General features: G+C 41.9%; 1 protein-coding gene across 3 annotated transcripts; it reads left to right on the forward strand.

Moving 5' to 3' along the window:
* The first annotated feature begins 2,224 nt into the window (after positions 1-2,224).
* Positions 2,225-17,550, forward strand: VDAC2 (voltage dependent anion channel 2). 3 transcript variants are annotated; one of them, XM_061405850.1, is made up of 10 exons: positions 2,225-2,672; positions 2,876-2,930; positions 4,002-4,070; positions 4,884-4,933; positions 8,714-8,866; positions 8,963-9,015; positions 10,903-11,130; positions 12,085-12,235; positions 15,865-15,922; positions 17,159-17,550. In XM_061405850.1, exons 2-10 carry the CDS (start codon positions 2,900-2,902, stop codon positions 17,248-17,250), a joined length of 885 nt encoding a protein of 294 aa, XP_061261834.1. In that variant the 5' UTR covers positions 2,225-2,672; positions 2,876-2,899; the 3' UTR covers positions 17,251-17,550. The 3 variants fall into 3 exon arrangements, with proteins under 3 accessions (XP_061261834.1, XP_061261836.1, XP_061261837.1); XM_061405852.1 differs by having other exon boundaries at positions 2,243-2,444; XM_061405853.1 differs by lacking the exons at positions 2,225-2,672; positions 2,876-2,930 and adding an exon at positions 3,289-3,439.
* Positions 17,551-18,487: the final 937 nt, after the last annotated feature.

Genomic DNA, 18,487 nt, shown 5'->3' on the forward strand with positions numbered 1-18,487 from the left:
TGGCTGGATGGCATCACTGATGCGATGGACATGAGTCTGGGTGAACTCCAGGAGTTGGTGATGGACAGGGACGCCTGGTGTGCTGCAATTCATGGGGTCGCAAAGAGTCAGACACGACTGAGCGACTGAACTAAACTGATAAAGCAGGAGGTTTTCTAAGCTTAGAATTCCTCAACTGTGACACAAACACATGGTATGCAGTTTCTACCTAGGGTGCTTTGCAACACCTCTGTGGAAGGGGAACTGATGTGAACCCAGACCTTATGCTGCATGCTGAGCCATAAGTAATAAAGTCCTTTGTCTGATCTTCGAGTTTCATGTCTTTCACCAGCATCTATGAACCTGTGAAACTATGGCAGGCTAACCTGCTAGCTTACACCCAGAGAAAATCTTGAACTCTTCCCAGTTCTTGACACCTTGCCACATGAGGGACTGTAAGTACCTTGAGAGAAGGAGCTGTGTCTGAATGGACTTTGCTTCCCTTGTGAGTGACACAAGGTAGTTGCTCTGTAAGTGGTGGCTGCTCCTGATGCTTTGGTCCAAAAGGCTTTGGATGTAAGCACTCAGACATATTTACTGAATACAACTTTGAAATAAATTTTCATGATTCTGCTCCTGGTTATTAGGTACTATGTACGTTCGTTCCTTGGAGTTGTAGAGGGTGAAGCCTCAGATCTATGTTCTGTGGCACAGTGAAATTATTTCAGTCAGTTCAGTTCAGTCGCTCAGTGAAATTCTTTGGGGGTTATAAATGCTAGACAGTTCACAGAGTGAATAAGCCCTACTGCAAGTAACGAAGGTACCTGAGCAGAGTCTAGGTTTTTCTGGGAGGTGGTGTATTATGCTGCAGTTGTGACGGGATGGCATTCTCTGCCAGGAGCCTCACAGTAGCATCAAACATGGCCCGAGCAGACCAATTCCTTGTGGAACCAGGCTGATTTCAGACCAACCTGTTTGTGCTTGAATGAAGGAATTAACCAGTGCTTCTGGTGCTTGGGCTTCCCTTATGGCTCAGCTGGTAAAGAATCCACCTGCAATGTGGGAGACCTGGGTTCAATCCCTGGGTTGAGAAGATCCCCTGGAGAAGGAAAAGGCTACCCACTCCAGTATTCTGGCCTGGGGAATTCCATGCAGTATACAGTCCAAGGGCTGTAAAGAGTTGGACACGACTGAACAACTTTCACTTCACTTCACTTCTTCTAGTGCTTCAACTCTTACCAGCAAAGACTCTTACCTTCTTCTAACACTTTACAATGAGTAATCCCAACCACGACGAAGCAAGATTGCTGGCTGGGGTTGCTCTGGGAGGGAAATCACAGCCTGCAGCTTTTTATTCAGGTTTGCATTGTGGAAGCCTATCTAATTATCCTTTTTTCCTGGTTTAGGAGGATATGGAACCTTGGCAGCATTTGAGCGGAGGTGACTCTCAGAGCCAGAGTCCGGGAAGGAAAAAACGGTTTGCTCATAGTCTATGGTTGTTAATGGCTATTAAAGGCCACTTCATCTCATTTAAACTTAAAAGAAGCTGGGGTACAGAGGGGATAAATTGCTGATATTGGCAATAGATTCCGAAGCTTAAGCTGACTCTACTTACATCGCATTAGACGGCTCATTTTCTTATTCCCTTGGTTCTCTTCTTGCACACCCAGTGAACTTGTGTGCAGCGTTCTAATGCTTGGTCAACGTGTTTCCTAAAATTTCCAGCAGGATTGACTCATTAAAACCTCTTCAGTGCTCTGAGCGTGTAAGGCAATCTTACCTCTAACCCGGACAGAGGCGGCAGAAAAGGAACCCTAGGGCCTTAGCCCGGGTGGGGGCGGGGGATCGAGGCAAGGCGGGGCACCCCGAGACATGCTCAAGTTTGTTCAGGGAGGGGCAGCCCAAGAGAGCTCCTCAGGCCGAGTCCTGCTCAGCAGGGCAATTACACCGTGGTGGGAGGCAGGACGAAGTAGGGAGTGCCCGAGGAGCAGGAGGTGCGCCTGTGCTCCACTCCTTTCTCCCTGGGCCAGGAGACATACAGGGTTTTTCAGAAGCGCACGCTGCACACGCACAGTGTAAAAGAGGTAGTGCTCAGCTGACTCCTTCCTAGACTAGGGATTGGCTCTGCAGGGTGTGCGATCTACAGGGGAGAAAGGGAGTTGGAGAGATGTACGTGACCGGGGGCTATGCAGCCGCGCCCAGTCGCGCCGAGCCCAGCGCAGGCACGCGCCTGACGCCCCGCCCTGCCCGTGACGTGCGCGCGCGGGGCCTCCACCCCATCCCCCGCCGCGCGTTACTCCCCGCGCTGCCTCCGCCGTTCCCCGCCCCCTCGACTCTGGGGCTGCCCTCGTCGCTGCCTGACCCAAGGTCCGGCAGCTTTTACTTCTCCGGCCCCCGCTGAGGGACCGAGGCGGCCCACCCCAGGGGAACGGGTGCGCTCGGGACGCGTGGTCGTTTCGGAGCAGGTTGGAGTGAGCAGGGGGCGGCGCTGCGGGGACAGGCGCGGCGGGCAGCCCCAGGGGCAGCGGCAGGGTCCTGGCGGGGGAAGGACAGGGTTGCGGCGGGCGGAACGGTGTCTCCTTCACTTCGCCCTCCAGCCGCGGCAGCTGCAGCCCGACGCCGAGCGAACTGAACGGCCTCAGCTGCTAGCGGAGCGGCAGCGGCGCCTTCCCTTCCCCCCCGGAGACCACCAGGTACCACCACGCCCGCCTCACTCGGACCCTGGGCCTAGGCCCTGGCGGCCAAGCAAGACGCCTGAGTCGGACTCGGGGTCGGCCCTGACTCCCTAAGATGGCCGCGCTGCCCCGCGGCCCCTTTTCCCGATATCTGAGACCCCCTTCTGGCCCCTTGATTCGCTTTTGACCCCCGCTGACCGCACTTCTTGTCCCTCCCTCAGATCACCTCTCCCCACGGCCTCGCCATGGCGACCTACGGACAGAACTGCGCGCGGCGTAAGTCGAGCGGGGTTCTCTGCGGGGTGGGGCGCCGGTGTCCCGGCAGCCGAAGCCTGTTGACCAGAAAACCGCAGCTTCTTTCCTTGTATGCTTTCCAAGGGCTTGTAAACTCACCCCTTTCGGTAGCCAGTCCACTGTCTGACTTCCCTGGCTCTGCGGAGGAGGGTGTGAGTGGCACGGATTTTGGGTAGGGGGACTAGGCCTGGGGAGTTGGTCTGTGGCCCCATTCACCTTCAGTTTTTGGACGTGCATTTGATGAACTCAGAAGCAAAAAGTTATTTGTCAGATTCAGCCTTTGGAGGATTGGGCCGGTCACTTTTTTAGAGGAAGTAGTAACCACCCTTCTGAGAGCGCAAGGTCATTACATGTGCTCCTAAGGGCGTGGACGCGCTGTGTAGAATGAATGAGCTGTTGTGGCGAGCTCAGATTGCTTGCCCTTAAGCCTCATAGCATTGGCCGAGGACTTGAGTGTCATATTAATATGTTTAAAGTGTATTGGATGTTTAGTTGATGCAGAAGCTTGAGTTAAACATATATAGCTGCATTTTTTTAAGTTCCAGTGTTTAGGTTGCCCAAATGTGAATTACTTTTCTCTTTCCATTCTAGAATATTGCTTTGGCCTCAGTGTGGATACTAAAGGATAAATGGGGGAGGGAAGGGGACATGTGTTAGTATTTTATTTTAACTCATTTGGTTAAATTGGCCCATTCCAGTGAATTTGGGCAGATACATCTTTACGTATAGGTATATATGTGTATGTGTTCGATTTTTTGTACTAGTCCCTTCCTAGGAAGTGAGGTTATAAACACTGAAAATTTAGGAATAGAAAGTCTGGAGGGAGTTTCCCAAGTTTGTATAGTTACTTAACTGTTATTATCCATTTTAGAAATAAGCCTTTGGTGCTGATATCTCGCTTATGGAGTTTTATTGTCGTTTTATTGTAGCTTCTAGTGATTTCAAAAACCAAGTTGGCCTGCTTGGATTTAATGATAGCAGTGGGTCCTAAGCTAGTTTTTGGGCAGACTGGGAGAACAAGGACATTAACACAGGAATGTTTCTTTCCACCAGCAATGTGTATTCCTCCATCATATGCTGACCTTGGCAAAGCTGCCAGAGATATATTCAACAAAGGATTTGGTAAGAACTGTTTAAAAAATTCTAGAAAATGTGTAAGTTTGTACTGCTTGGTGAAATGAATAATTTCTTCAGATAACTTTCCTGGTGAAAGAGTACCGTAAGAGTCTACATTCCCCCTCCATCCCAGTTTTCTCCATTTTTTCATTTCTTTAGTTCAAGAAATTTACCTTTAAGGGAAAAAAAAAAAAATTATGCTTTTATTTACTTTGAATGATACAGTTTAGGCCTTGGTTGACTAGAATTATGTGTTTGTTTTTTTGTTTTTTTTTTTTTACTGTTTTTGGCTTTTATGGTGGTGACTTCTGAAGGATTATGGGGTTTTTCAAATAAATTTGGATTTTCTTGAAGATTTTGTTTCATACCCCACCCTCCCTATCCTTTTAGCTCTTTTTGAAGTTGTTTAGATTATTAATCCCAAAATGCAGTATGCCTTTAGGACAAATGTTGTAAATGCCTGTATTATAAGTTGTTGACAATTCTCGTATTTAAATTGAATCGATTGTCTGATCTGATATTTAGGTTTGAAAAGCTTTCTTTAGTACATGCTTTGTTAAAAATGATTTGAAAGCCTTTTTGAGGATGGGTGCCAAATACACATTGACACACTAGGCAGAGCTTCCTGGAGATGTTCTGTCCTTTGCATGTTAGTTTATAGAATAATTAAAATTGTTTTCATTTAGATACTGTGTATTAACACATATTTATCTTCCTGTAAATATGTGAACTTTTTCTTTTTTAATGTAGAGTCAGCCATTGGTATGCATCTTTTTGTACAAAAGAATCATTTTGTTCTTCTTTGCTTTCTACTTGAAGGTTTTGGGTTGGTGAAACTGGATGTGAAAACAAAGTCGTGCAGCGGCGTGGTGAGTGTTGGGCATTTGATAAGTTCTGACAAACTTTTATGTAACTTCAACACATAAAATAGTCATAACTGAAAGATGTCTACCCATTTTATTTTAAAGAAGAGGCAAAAGATAATTTCATTTTAAGAGAATTTTATCTTGATTTATTTTGGCTTTAGATATGATTTCTGATTTTCATGTGTTTAGCCATGCACAAGAAATTCAGAAAAGACACTTAGTCTTGTGGTATTCTGTTTACTCAGTAAGATTGCAAGCTTGAAGGTAGGAAACTTGTTAAACTTTTTTGTAGCCCATTTAATACCTTTGAAAAGCCTTCAGGGGGACTTCATGATGGTCCAATGGCTGAAACTTCATGTCTGCAGTGCAGGGGGCCTGGGTTTGATCCCTGGTCAGGGAACTAGATCCCACATGGTACAATTAAAGGATTCTGCATGCTGTAACCAAAAAGAGGATGTTGTATGCTGCAGCTGAGACGCAACACAGGCAAATGAATAGATAAATAAATATCTTTTGAAAAAAGGAAAAATACTTAAGAGTCCTGGGCATAAAAATATTCAATAACTCTTAATTTGGGTGTACTGATTATTTATATAATGGTCATAATCTAGCAGCCCTCCTTGGGGGGAAATTTCCAGTTGTATTTTGTGAATTTAGAGAGTCTTAAATTTGAGTATTTTTAAAGAGGTTAATATTTTGATATTTGTATGTCTTAATTCTGCTTAACAAACTCCCTCAAAGAGAGTAAAGTAAAATTAAATTTTGTGCAATTTTTTTTTCTCCTAAAATTTTTTGAGATTCTTTAGGGGATGGGTATAGTGTGTGCATATTGAATGTTATTTATTTAGATAAATTCTTTCTGTAGTTAACTCCCTTAATGTATGCAATTGGTATTTACGTAAATTAATAATTTTATAGTTTCTTAATGCCTAGATTTGGATTTCTGGGGTTTTATATTGGTCACATCTGTTTGGTTTCTTTGGTCAGAAAGGAAGCCTGAGTATTCAGTGTGGGTGAGTGACTTACTAGCCCAGGGGAACAGGTTACAGAAAGCAGTGACTTGGTGTTTGTGTGTGTTCACTCTTCTAACTTGTTGGCCCCTTTTAAACAAGTTACTGAAACACAAAAGCCCTTCTTAAAAAAAGTAGAAGATTCAGTTCTAGTGTTTAAAATTTTACTTGCTGGCTGAAGGGACAAAATCAACTTTAAACTGGGGAATAATCAGAGCAGTATATCTAGTACTAGATTGTTTGATAAATCAAAATCTTTGTTTGAAAAGAAAGGCTTATTGTGGACAGGAATTTTATGAAATTAGACTTAAGAACATGAAGGGTTTAGAGAAGCCTGATGAGATACAGTATGTTTTAATTTACATTTAATGTATGTAATTCAAAAACATACTGATCTTAAAATAGGTACCTGGCCCCAAGTAGTCCCATTAATGCCTGGTTCTGTTTTCTCACCTGCATTGCAAAGATGTCTAGGTTACCCCAGAATGTAGACGCCTAAGTGTCTTCATGAGGAGTGAAAGATATAAGCTCTACTGGTGGTGTCATCTGACCCAATTCTGGTCCCAGATCATAGTGTGATCTTCATTTTATGTCTTGAGCACTCCTAGACATGTACTCAGCATGAATATACATATAGACATAGCTCAGTCTATGGGCTATTGGGTGGGACCTCAAGAATCATTAATCATTGTCACTCAGGGTTAAGAATAGATATTTCATACATACTTACATTTCAAGTATCTGTTAGAACACAGCTCCATATATTTTATATTATTTTAATCATTCCTTTTGTGTTCAGTTCAGTCGTGTCCGACTCTTTGCGACCCCATGAACTGCAGCACACCAGGCCTCCCTGTCCATCACCAACTCCCGGAGTCCACCCAAACCCATGTCAGTTGAGTCAATGATGCCCTCCAACCATCTCATCCTCTGTCGTCCCCTTTTCCTCCTGCCCTCACTCTTTCCCAGCATCAGGGTCTTTTCAAATGAGTCAGCTCATTATATCAGGTGGCCAAACTATTGGGAGTTTCAGCTTCAACATCAGTCCTTCCAGTGAACACCCAGGACTGATCTTTAGGATGGACTGGTTGGATCTCCTGCAATCCAAGGGGCTCTCAAGAGTCTTCTCCAACACCACAGTTCAAAAGGATCAATTCTTCTGCACTCAGCTTTCTTTAGCGTCCAACTCTCAAATCCATACATGAGCACTGGAAAAACCATAGCCTTGACCAGATGGACCTTTGTTGACAAAGTAATGTCTCTGCTTTTTAATATCCTTTTGTGTAGAGCACATGAAAATATGCAAAACTTTGACAAAATCAGACCCATTTAATCCTCCAGAGGTAGGAGGTTTAAACTTTTTAAAGTTGTGGTAACTGAGACCCGGAAAAGTGTCTTCCGTAGTGTTACTCATTTAGTAAATGCCAGCCAGAACTTGATATCAGGACTCCTAATTTTATATCCAGTGTTCTTGCTAACACAATCTGGTGCATTTTACTATGGGCATTGAGTGCCAAGCTTTAACTCAGTTTCTATTGATGAAAGCATGTAATTTCAGGAGATAGTATGTAAGACTCTTATGTAGTATATATGACCTAAGGAATTGAGTCTGTGTCACTGCAGAGCAGCAGTTACACAATTGATGTTTTGTAAGTGAAAGATGATTGGTCTTTTCTCCTATGGATATAGTTTTGGATATTTCCGCATTCTGCAAGTATCACAATTTCAGGTTGAAATTCTCTTCTTATCTCTAAAAAGTTTATTATCAGCCATTTTTAAATTTGGCTTTCCCATATAGAGTATAACATTGGTAGTCAAATTAGAACCCTCAAGGCATTTTAGTATTTTATCTTGGAAGAGTTCAACTGCTTGCCTGTATACTGAGCTCATAAAGATTAGATTTCTGGATTATCTGTAGCAGATTTTAAATTTCAGATAAGCTCTTTCCATTTTATACCTTCCTTTTCAGTTGGTATACAGTTAGGGATTGGCAAGTTATTTATATTTGCTACAAACAGAAGATTATGTGATATATTTTAAATCAGTCACTGCACAGATTTTTCTTTACTGATTATCTGTTCTACAGAGTATAGTTCATATTATGGATGATATGAACCAGTTACAAGGAATTTCCTGCCACCAATTTTTTTTTTTATTGAAAATGTGAAAGATGATTGGAAAGACGTAGAACCTGAAGAAGACTATGTCAGAAAAACTGAATATTGAGGTTACCAAAGAATTAAAAACTTTGTGTCATAGATTCTTTCAGTGGAGTGCTTTTCCTTTTAGGGGTTTTCAGGGACCATTTCATAGTAAATTGTGTGTAAACTGATTTTAATGGAGGGAGTCTATGATTAGCCATACTGACCTATTTAGTGTTTCATTGAATATTGGGTAGATTGGAAGCAGTTCTAAAATACCCATTCACTATCCCTCTCCCCACACTGATTTTTTTTTTTTTTTTTGAAACTCAGAATCACTTAAGCAGAAATTTCCTTAAAAACTTTATAGTTTGTTGTTCACTTGAGAATCATATTCCAGTAACTTTTGATTCGTTGGTTGAAAATGTCAGCAGTAACAAGATGGTAGTCAGTAATTAACAGGCTAGTTTGTCATTCTTGTATTTACTCAGTAGCAGAGGGTTAGGAGTGTTTGGGAAGCTAGAAAAAGGTATTAGTGAATTACTAAGGGTTTCAGTGGATTTGTGTAAGTTAGAAAGTATATTATTGTAGGCTTACAAGAAAGTTTCTGAACTTTTTTATTGTCTTGTTAGGAATTCTCAACATCTGGTTCATCTAATACAGACACTGGTAAAGTTACTGGGACCTTGGAGACCAAATATAAATGGTGTGAGTATGGTCTGACTTTCACAGAAAAGTGGAACACTGATAACACTCTGGGAACAGAAATCGCTATTGAAGACCAGGTAACATTTTGAAAATGTGCTTTAGTATTAATTATTTTATTTTTGTGTTTCAAAAAGGAAATAAACTGAAAAAAAATTGTTTTTCTCTTGAAATAGATTTGCCAAGGTTTGAAACTGACATTTGATACCACCTTTTCACCAAACACAGGGTAAGCATGGGCATTTTTATCTGCTTTAAGTTTAAAGCTTTCTTTGGTGTATTTAAGGAAGGTACACATTCAGGTGCCGTGTGTTGGCAAGTTTCTGTTTTTGCCTTTGGAGCATGAGCAGTATGGTTCTTGGCTTGCCTTCAGCTATTTGCCTTTTATCACTGTGGCACTAACTTGGAATGAACATTTTTTTTTAATAGGTTTTTGTGACTGATAGCAGCTCTGCAAAGCATTCTTCCTATAGTGGTGGCAGTCTAGTCACCCCAAGTGCCTTTGGCTTTTAGTTCATTGAGCTGTGGGTTTTTTTTTTCTTTTTTTAGCCTCTTATGATTATCTTGCTACCTGTTTGGAGGCATACCTTAGAGATATTGGAAGTTTGGTTCCAGATCATCGTAGTAAAGTGAATATTGTGAAAAAGCAAGTCTTCCAGATTTTCTAGTTTCCCAGTGCATATAAAAGTTGCATTTACACTAGAATATTGACTAGTAAGTGTAAAATAGCATTATGTTGGGGGAAAAACAATATACATACCTTAATTTGGATGGCATCACTGACTTGATGGACTTGAGTGTGAAGAAAGCCTGGCATGCTGCAGTCCATGGGGTCGCAAAGAGTCAGACGTGACTGAGTGACTGAACTGATACCTTAATTAAAAAATACTTATGAGGTACCATTTCACACCAGTCAGAATGGCTGCGATCCAAAAGTCTACAAGCAATAAATGCTGGAGAGGGTGTGGAGAAAAGGGAACCCTCTTACACTGTTGGTGGGAATGCAAACTAGTACAGCCACTATGGAGAACAGTGTGGAGATTCCTTAAAAAACTGAAAATAGAACTGCCTTATGATCCAGCAACCCCACTGCTGGGCATACACACTGAGGAAACCAGAAGGGAAAGAGACACGTGTACCCCAATGTTCATCGCAGCACTGTTTATAATAGCCAAGACATGGAAGCAACCTAGATGTCCATCAGCAGATGAATGGATAAGAAAGCTGTGGTACATATACACAATGGAGTATTACTCAGCCATTAAAAAGAATACATTTGAATCAGTTCTAATGAGGTGGATGAAACTGGAGCCTATTATACAGAGTGAAGTAAGCCAGAAGGAAAAACATAAATACAGTATACTAACGCATATATATGGAATTTAGAAAGATGGTAACAATAACCCGGTGTACGAGACAGCAAAAGAGACACTGATGTATAGAACAGTCTTATGGACTCTGTGGGAGAGGGAGAGGGTGGGAAGATTTGGGAGAATGGCAATGAAACATGTAAAATATCATGTAGGAAACGAGTTGCCAGTCCAGGTTCGATGCACGATGCTGGATGCTTGGGGCTGGTGCACTGGGACGGCCCAGAGGGATGGTATGGGGAGGGAGGAGGGAGGAGGGTTCGGGATGGGGAACACATGTATACCTGTGGTGGATTCATTTTGATATTTGGCAAAACTAATACAATTATGTAAAGTTTAAAAATAAAATAAAATTGGAAGAATAAAAAAAAAAAAATACTTAAAATGCCAACCTTCGTCTGAGCCTTCAGTAGTAACATCAAAAGATCAGTGACCACAGATCACTGTTACAAAGATAGTAATAATAAAAATGTTTGAAATGTGAGAATTACCAAAACGTGACACAGAGGCACAAAGTGAACAGATGCTGTTGGAAAAAACACCAACAGATTTGCTTGATTCAGGGTTGCTGTAAACCCTTAATTTTCGTGTGTGTGGGGAAGTACTATAAAGTGAACTTCAATAAAACAATGAAGTATGTCTCTACTCCCCATTATAGTGAGATTGATTTAAATCTATTTTGTACCCTCTGTCTATAAATCTGTTTTTACTGGCATCAGTTTTAAGTCAGTTTGTTCTTTTTCTAGAAAGAAAAGTGGTAAAATCAAGTCTTCTTACAAGAGGGAATGTATAAACCTCGGTTGTGATGTTGACTTTGATTTTGCTGGGCCTGCAATCCATGGTTCGGCTGTCTTCGGTTATGAGGGCTGGCTTGCTGGGTACCAGATGACCTTTGACAGTGCCAAATCAAAGCTGACAAGGAATAACTTTGCAGTGGGCTACAGGACTGGGGACTTCCAGCTACACACTAATGTGTGAGTATTTCTTTTTTGGGATATTATGATGTGGGACCTCAGAGTGGTGTTGATGTCCAAAAAAGATCATCTTTGGGCATTTCTTGAGTGCCCTCTCAGAAGTGTATAGAAATGTTACTCTGTATAAAAATGTTACTCTGAATTTTTTTGCTGAGAGAGTAAAGTAAATGTTCATTTCACATGAGGCTTGATGTGCTTGGGAGTTTTGGAAGAGGCTAAGACGGGTTCTCCTTGGTGGTCTACTGGTTAGAATTTGGCGCTTTCAGTGCCATGGCCTGAGTTCAGTCCCTGGGCGGGGAACTGAGATGCCACGAGCTGCACAGTGTGGCCAGGGAAAAAAGCTAAGATTCTGCCGATTGTACTGGTGCTTCCATGTGATTGTCTGTGATGCGTAAGGTGCTCGTTTGACAGGATTGCCTAAAGTGTATAGAGTTTTTTCTTAACCCAAAGTAAATGGATATGTGGAAAGGACTTAAAGAATTCTTTCCCTTACAAAAATGATGCATTGGTATGTAACAGAAGTAAAAGAAGAAAACCAGGATTGTCCATAATCCCACCACCTAGATATATAATTTTTGTTAACTATTAATGCTTTGATGTTTCACCTTTTTATATGTGTGTATATAAAATACATGCCAGAAAGACTGTTTCATAACCTTCTGCACTACGTTCATGTATCACGATCATTTTCCTGTAGCGTTATGTATTCTTAGTGATTGTTCGTGTTATGTATTCTTAGTGATTGTTCGTGGCTGCGTGGTAATTCTGCTGAATGGATATACCATGATTTATTTGACCAATTCATGTTTTTAAAACTTGAAAGTTTTTAGTGAAACACTAGAGACCCATGTAAGCAATGGCTTCTATTTAAATGTAATGCTATAGTGTCAGCCATGTGCCTTAGACATTATTACGTCGTCTGGTCTAGATTGACTAATTTAAAATATCTCATAGCAATGATGGTACAGAATTTGGAGGATCAATTTATCAGAAAGTATGTGAAGATCTTGACACTTCAGTAAACCTTGCTTGGACATCAGGAACCAACTGCACTCGCTTTGGAATTGCAGCTAAATATCAACTGGATCCCACTGCTTCCATTTCTGTAAGTACTCTTGTGGGCTTAGAATGGGATTTTCATTGTGGGACTTAATCTTTGGGTCTATTAGATTGTGTTGAAAATTGTAACTGTGGTTGGAAATTGTAATTGTGAACCACAGTTTATACACAGATTGAGATTAGAGCTTGGAATGCTGGTGTTCTGTGGAGATAGTGTTAGATGTTTGCTATCCAGGCCACAGGAGTGTGTTTTAATTAACCTCCAAGCTACTGAAGTAGTACGAAAAGTGAAACTGTTGGTCGCTCATTCGTGTCTGACCCTCTTCGACCCCGTGGACTGTAGCCCGTCAGGCCCTTTGTCCATGGGATTCTCCAGGCAAGAATACTGTTGCCGTTCCTTTCTCGAGGGCATCTTCCCGACCCAGGAATTAAACCCAGAACTCCTGCATTGCAGGCAGATTCTTTACCGTCTGAGCCACCTGGGAAGCCCACTGAAATACTATAGATGATAACTGTGAGCCCCAATCCTGTCCAGGCCCAGGGAAGCCAATGTTTTGGGCCCTGGGCAGTTCTCATTCTTGCTGGGAACTAATAGTATTATGTTACTTTGTGTCTGACTTTAATGGTTTACAAAATATCTTCTGATTTGATCTCAGCAGCCAGTGGTACACATGCTGTTTTGCAGGTGAAAAAGCTAAAGCTTGGAGAGGAGAAGGACTTAGTCCACTGCTAGGGAGGGAAGGAAGTAAGGATAGTCCAGGACTGGACATGCAAGTCTTTCAGTTTCCCTCCTGTCTAGGGTGTCCAGGTAGCTCATTTTGCTTTGCCTGGGACTATCCCAGCGTTAGCACTGGAAGTCCTACAGAAACTTCCTCCCCTTTACCTCAGGTTAATTGAGTTGCATGGCCACCCTAGTCCTGTCCTTGGACATTTTCTGCTGTTTCTTCCTTCAGTCATAGTGGATTGTGGTAGGAGGGAGTGCAGTGTCTGAGGGTATGGAGCACCGGCTCCAATGTCAGGCAGATCAGTAACTATTCTGTGTGTTGGTTGGTTACAGGTCAGGCACTGTTTTTGCTGGAATGAGAATTAAACCTTCATGAGAGTTACTTCTGTTACATAAAATGATCTTCATTCCTGGGGACAATATGTTTTAATAGTTTAGGTAATTAAGTTTTAACCCCATTCTTGTTTCTTAGCAGAGTTGTTATCAGAGAGAATGAGAAGCACCCAGAATGCTTTTCCCATTGGCAAAACAGTGATTCATTTATTTTCCCCTTCTCTGTTTCTAACTACACCTTAGCAGTAAAACCCTCAGGATCCACACTATACTGTGGTAGCTGCATTGCTGTTCTTTTCAAATGTATGTTTCTGGCACCCTCACAGGTTCAATACCAGCAGAAGATGCAACTTTCAGTCTAAAATGGGAAGAATGCAGCTTGGGACTTGTGTTTCAGTGAATGACTTCTGAGGATTAATTTGGAAATGTATTTAGCATATCCCACCTAAGTTGTGCTGCTGTTACTATAATCAAGCATCACCCTTGAAGCCTTGCATAATGCTCCATCAGTTTTGTGGTTGATTCCTGAAATAGTAGGAGCTGTTTTATTGTCTGGGCTCTTGATTTGTTTGGCAGGCTTCCCAAGAGGCGCAGTGGTAAAGAATCGCCTGCTAATGCAGGAGACGCAAGTTTGACCCCTGGGTTGTGAAGACCCTCTGAAGAAGGGAAGGGCAACCCACTCCAGTATTCTTACCTAGAAAAATTCCGTGGACTGAGGAGCTGGGCGGGCTGCAGTTCACAGGGTCACAAACAGTTGGACGTGACTGAACTACTCAGCACCCTTGATTCGTTTGGTGCAAGATGGTTACTTGTGCGCATTTCTGCCTTAGATAACTAACTCACGTGGTCATCGGAGGCTCGTGAAGACTTGGCTATAGCGCCAAGTGAGCACAAGTGTCGTTTATGTGATTTTTGCCTGTATGTCAAGCTCTGCTTGTTGCTACCTTTTTGTTTCCATAGCGCTCAAAATGCTGAAGAGCAAAGGTACCTGCCTAGGCAGCCTAGGCCATGGAGATTGGGATGAGATGATCCCATTACAGCCATAGGCCTCTGGTGTGGCTTAATGGTCTTAGAAATGGGAAAGAATGGAGCTAGAAGCTTCTGACCCTGTCTTGCTCTCCAGAATTCCTCGTAGCCTTTGAAAGTCTGTGACTAAAATCCTAAAATAGTGGAATTGTACAGGGAGGGTAGGGATCTGGACTGGTCAGCAGTGCTCCGTCAGAATATCTTCTGAAGCACAGTCTAGTTACATGCAGCCAGGACCCAGGTTTGTTCATGAGAGGTGTAGGAAAGTGAGGTAAAGAAGTTGTAGTCAGTCTGTTTCTTCAGAGGAAGTGCTTATCATTCGGAGATTTAGAACATGCATGGTTTAGATTCTTAAGGAAGACCCTTAAAAGTGGTGTGTGTCATAGTCACAAATTTATACACACGCCATATCGTGAAGGTGGTGTGTATGTCATGTTGTGTAGTTAGCCTGGTAAACTTCCATTACTCACATTCTGGTGTGGTTTTGTTGTGTTAGATTCAGCAAGAACAATTTTTATGCAAGTACTTAGGATTTTGAGCTCTGTAGACAATTTAGGGTCCTCAAAGATAGCAAGAGTTTTGTGTCCTGCTGACAATTTGAGTTTAGTAGATAAGAATTAAGTGGGGCCTGATTTTTGCTTCAGTTCAGTTCAGTTCAATTGCTTTGTTGTGTCCGGCTTTGCAACCCCATGGACTGCAGCACGCCAGGCTTCCCTCTCCATCACCAACTCCTGGAGCCTACTGAAACTCATGTCCATCACGTTGGTGATGCCATCCAACCATCTCGTCCTGTGTTGTCCTCTTCTCCCGACTTCAGTCTTTCCCAGCATCAGGGTCTTTCCCTATGAGTCAGTTCTTCACATCGGTGGCTGAAGTATTGGAGCTTCAGCATCAGTCCTTCCAATGAATATTCAGGACTGATTTCCTTTAGGATGGACTGGTTGGATCTCCTTGCAGTCCTTAGGACGCTCAAGAGTCTTCTCCAGCACCACAGTTTAAAAGCATCAATTCTTCGGCACTCAGCTTTCTTTAGAGTCCAACTCTCACATCATCACCTCCACCATAGTTTGGCCTAGGTCAAGCAACAGGGAGGGAACGCAGCCCCGCCCATCAGTAGAAAATTGGATTAAAGATTTACTGAACATGGCCCACCCATCAGAACAAAACCCAGTTTCCCCCCTCAGTCAGTCTCCTATCAGGAAGCTTCCATAAGCCTCTTATCCTTATCCATCAGAGTGCAGACAGAATGAAAACCACAATCACAGAAAACTAGTCAAACTGATCACATGGACCACAACAGCCTTGTCTAGCTCAAGAAAACTATGAGCCATGCCATGTAGGGCCACCCAAGATGGACAGGTTATGGCAGAGTTTTGACAAAATGTAGTCCACTGGAGAAGGGAACGGCAAACCAGTTCGGTATTCTTGCCTTGAACAGTATGAAAAGGTTTTTGCTTAACTTAATACAATATTAAACTATTACCTCACATGGAAAAGTGAACATGTCATGATTGCATGATAGGGAAATACCTAGGGCCTTTGTCTCTCCATTCAAAAATTTGTCTTACGTTTGTTTTTGCATTTTATCTTAGGCAAAAGTCAACAACTCTAGTTTAATTGGAGTGGGCTATACTCAGACTCTGAGGCCTGGTAAGTTTTAAGGATTGTTCTGATAGTATTTTCAAAATCAGTTTTCATTTCTTAGCTTCTTTTGTAAACCTTGCAGACATACTGAAGAATTGACAGAAGTACAATGAACACATGTTTACCTTTTGCTATAATATTCTATTCTTTTTTTTGTTTAATGCTGGGCTATTTGGAAGTTGTAGCTATGACGACATTTCCCTAAATGGTTTAGCATGCCAACATTGTCTTTCATAGCACAAGACTGGTTACTTACTTTCTTGACTTGTGCCTGAAATGCCTTGTAGTAATTTTTATTTCTCCAGTCATTGTTCACTCATTGCTTTGGTTGTTTGATCTCTAGAGTCTCATTTACTTTACATAATAATTGGAGCCTTGCTTGTTTTCCAGAGCAGTACTTCTCTAATAAGGTGCCTGAATCACTTTGGGAATCTTACTAGAATCCATAGATCTGGGGCATGGGGTTCTGTCTTTCTAACACGCTCTTAGGTGATGCCGGTGTCACTGGCTCTTGAACCAGCATTTGATTAGCAAGGTTCTGAAGCACTTGCAGCCTTTCCCCCATACTTTGACTACTCTGAAACCTGAAGAAAAGAATGGTGCCATGAACACTCGTCTTCCCTACACTGACCAGTTACTAACATTTACTGTGTGTTCTCTCTCCTTGTCTGTATACATAATCCTTGTCTCTTTTTTTTACCCACATATTCTTACAAATTAAATGTATATTTTGCAAACATACAGACACACCAGCCCTAGCATACATATGAGAGTAAGACATTTTTAACTGCATCGCTTTAAAGACATCATAACTACAGCACTGTTTTCATAGGTAAAGAAATGAACAGTTTAAAATAATACCTAATATATAGTCAATGTGCACATCTCCCTACTTGTCCCAGAATGTGTCTTAATTGTAGCTTTTCCTTTCCTGGGGTCCAAATTGTCTTTTAGTCTGGATAGTGCATTGAACATGATTGTGTTTTCTAGAGCTATTTTGAGTTGGTTTTTTTTTTTTCCTGTTTGAGCTTTATTAACATTTTTATGCTCTGTGACTTGATGCTTTCCTTGCTCAGGATCGTGCCAAATGAATTGCCTGGTCTATCAGGTATCCCAAGTGCCCTCTGGTGGTTGGCACTGTAGGTCAGCTGACAAGCTGAGAAAAAGTGACAGGCTGTGAGGTGACTGCTGACTCCCATGAGGTGTTGCAGGTACATGATGGTTGTCTGCTTTTGTTTACAGGTGTGAAGCTTACACTGTCTGCCCTGGTAGACGGGAAGAGCATTAATGCTGGAGGCCACAAACTTGGGCTTGCCCTGGAATTGGAGGCTTAATTCAGCTGAAAGAAACCTCTGGAAATGGGTATCAGAAGATTTGGCCTTAATATATTTCCAGTGTGACCAGCAGGCTTCCCCCACCCCACCCCCCGAAGGTGATCAAAACAAAGGATGATCTAAACAAGAGCTGTATTTTAAATATTTAGACAGTTACTTGTTAGCTGGTTTCTAGTTCAATTGGTTGTCTATCTAGTTACCAATACTGCAGTCATGCAGTCACCTATACATTATTTAAATGTATTTAACTGTTAAATGCGCTACCCACCAATAATGAAATAGACATTTATGAAAACTGTGCAGCTGTGTGCATGTTTGTTTTTATGCTCCTTTTAACGTTGAATATTGCCGTTGAATGAGATGGATCAGTGGATGTCTTAAGGTTAAAATTTTTTGTTATATTCAACCATCATTAGAACTACTTTTGGTATCCTGAAACATTACAAATTATGAATAAAATGAGTATACGTTATTAATGACTCCAAGTATTTGCAGAGTTAAAAACTTGGCAGCTAGGGTCAAATATTCCTGGTAGGATATCTAGCTAGTACTTTATTTTTCCAGTGAGCATTTATTTTGCTCTTTTTATAAATATGTGCCACAGAGTCCTCTGACCCGAGAATAACTCCATAAAATGTTTAGACTACAGTAAAATAAGAATATAGATGACTTCATGTCTTCAGTTTGTAAATTTGTATAAAATTACATTGGATCCTTAATAACTCCAGGAAGGATTAGTGAGTAAGTGATGAAGAGAAATGAAGGGATGGTGCTGAAGGTTGTATATACACACCATACCCCTTTGGGCTACTGCTATGGAAATGATCCAGGCCCTCGTTAGGTGGGATGGGACTGGGTATAGGGAAGTGGAATAGGGAGTAGACAGTGTCAGTACCCAGACAGTCTGTATGGGCCCCAGTGAGAGGTCTAACTCATTTCTTTCCAGGTAGACACTGAAAAGCTTGGGCCTAAGTTTGTGAGCAGAGTGGCTTCAAGCTAGGTGGCCATTGGCCTTAATCTGAACTTGAACTGAATGATAGCAATTAATAGATGATTCTGGTTGGAAAAGTAGGAAGGGGGAGTTTTGATGGGAGGAGAGTTGGAACAGTATCATTGAAGGTTAGAGAAGAGTTTTGTTCAACACATTCATAATACTAGATCTGTGGCATAGTTTGTAGACAGAGAACAAATAAGAAAATGTAGTACTTGGACTCATTATCCAAAAGTGATACATGCT

This window comes from Bos javanicus, chromosome 28 (assembly GCF_032452875.1).
Source record: "Bos javanicus breed banteng chromosome 28, ARS-OSU_banteng_1.0, whole genome shotgun sequence".
NCBI lineage: Eukaryota > Metazoa > Chordata > Mammalia > Artiodactyla > Bovidae > Bos > Bos javanicus.

Bases quoted from the DNA above. Each gene is read 5' to 3' on its own strand.
- VDAC2 (XM_061405853.1), top strand. From the start codon at position 3,337: ATGAGCTGTTGTGGCGAGCTCAGATTGCTTGCCCTTAAGCCTCATAGC. The intron at 8,867-8,962 runs GTAACATTTTGA...CTCTTGAAATAG, and splicing joins AAATCGCTATTGAAGACCAG to ATTTGCCAAGGTTTGAAACT. The intron at 9,016-10,902 runs GTAAGCATGGGC...TTCTTTTTCTAG, and splicing joins ACCTTTTCACCAAACACAGG to AAAGAAAAGTGGTAAAATCA.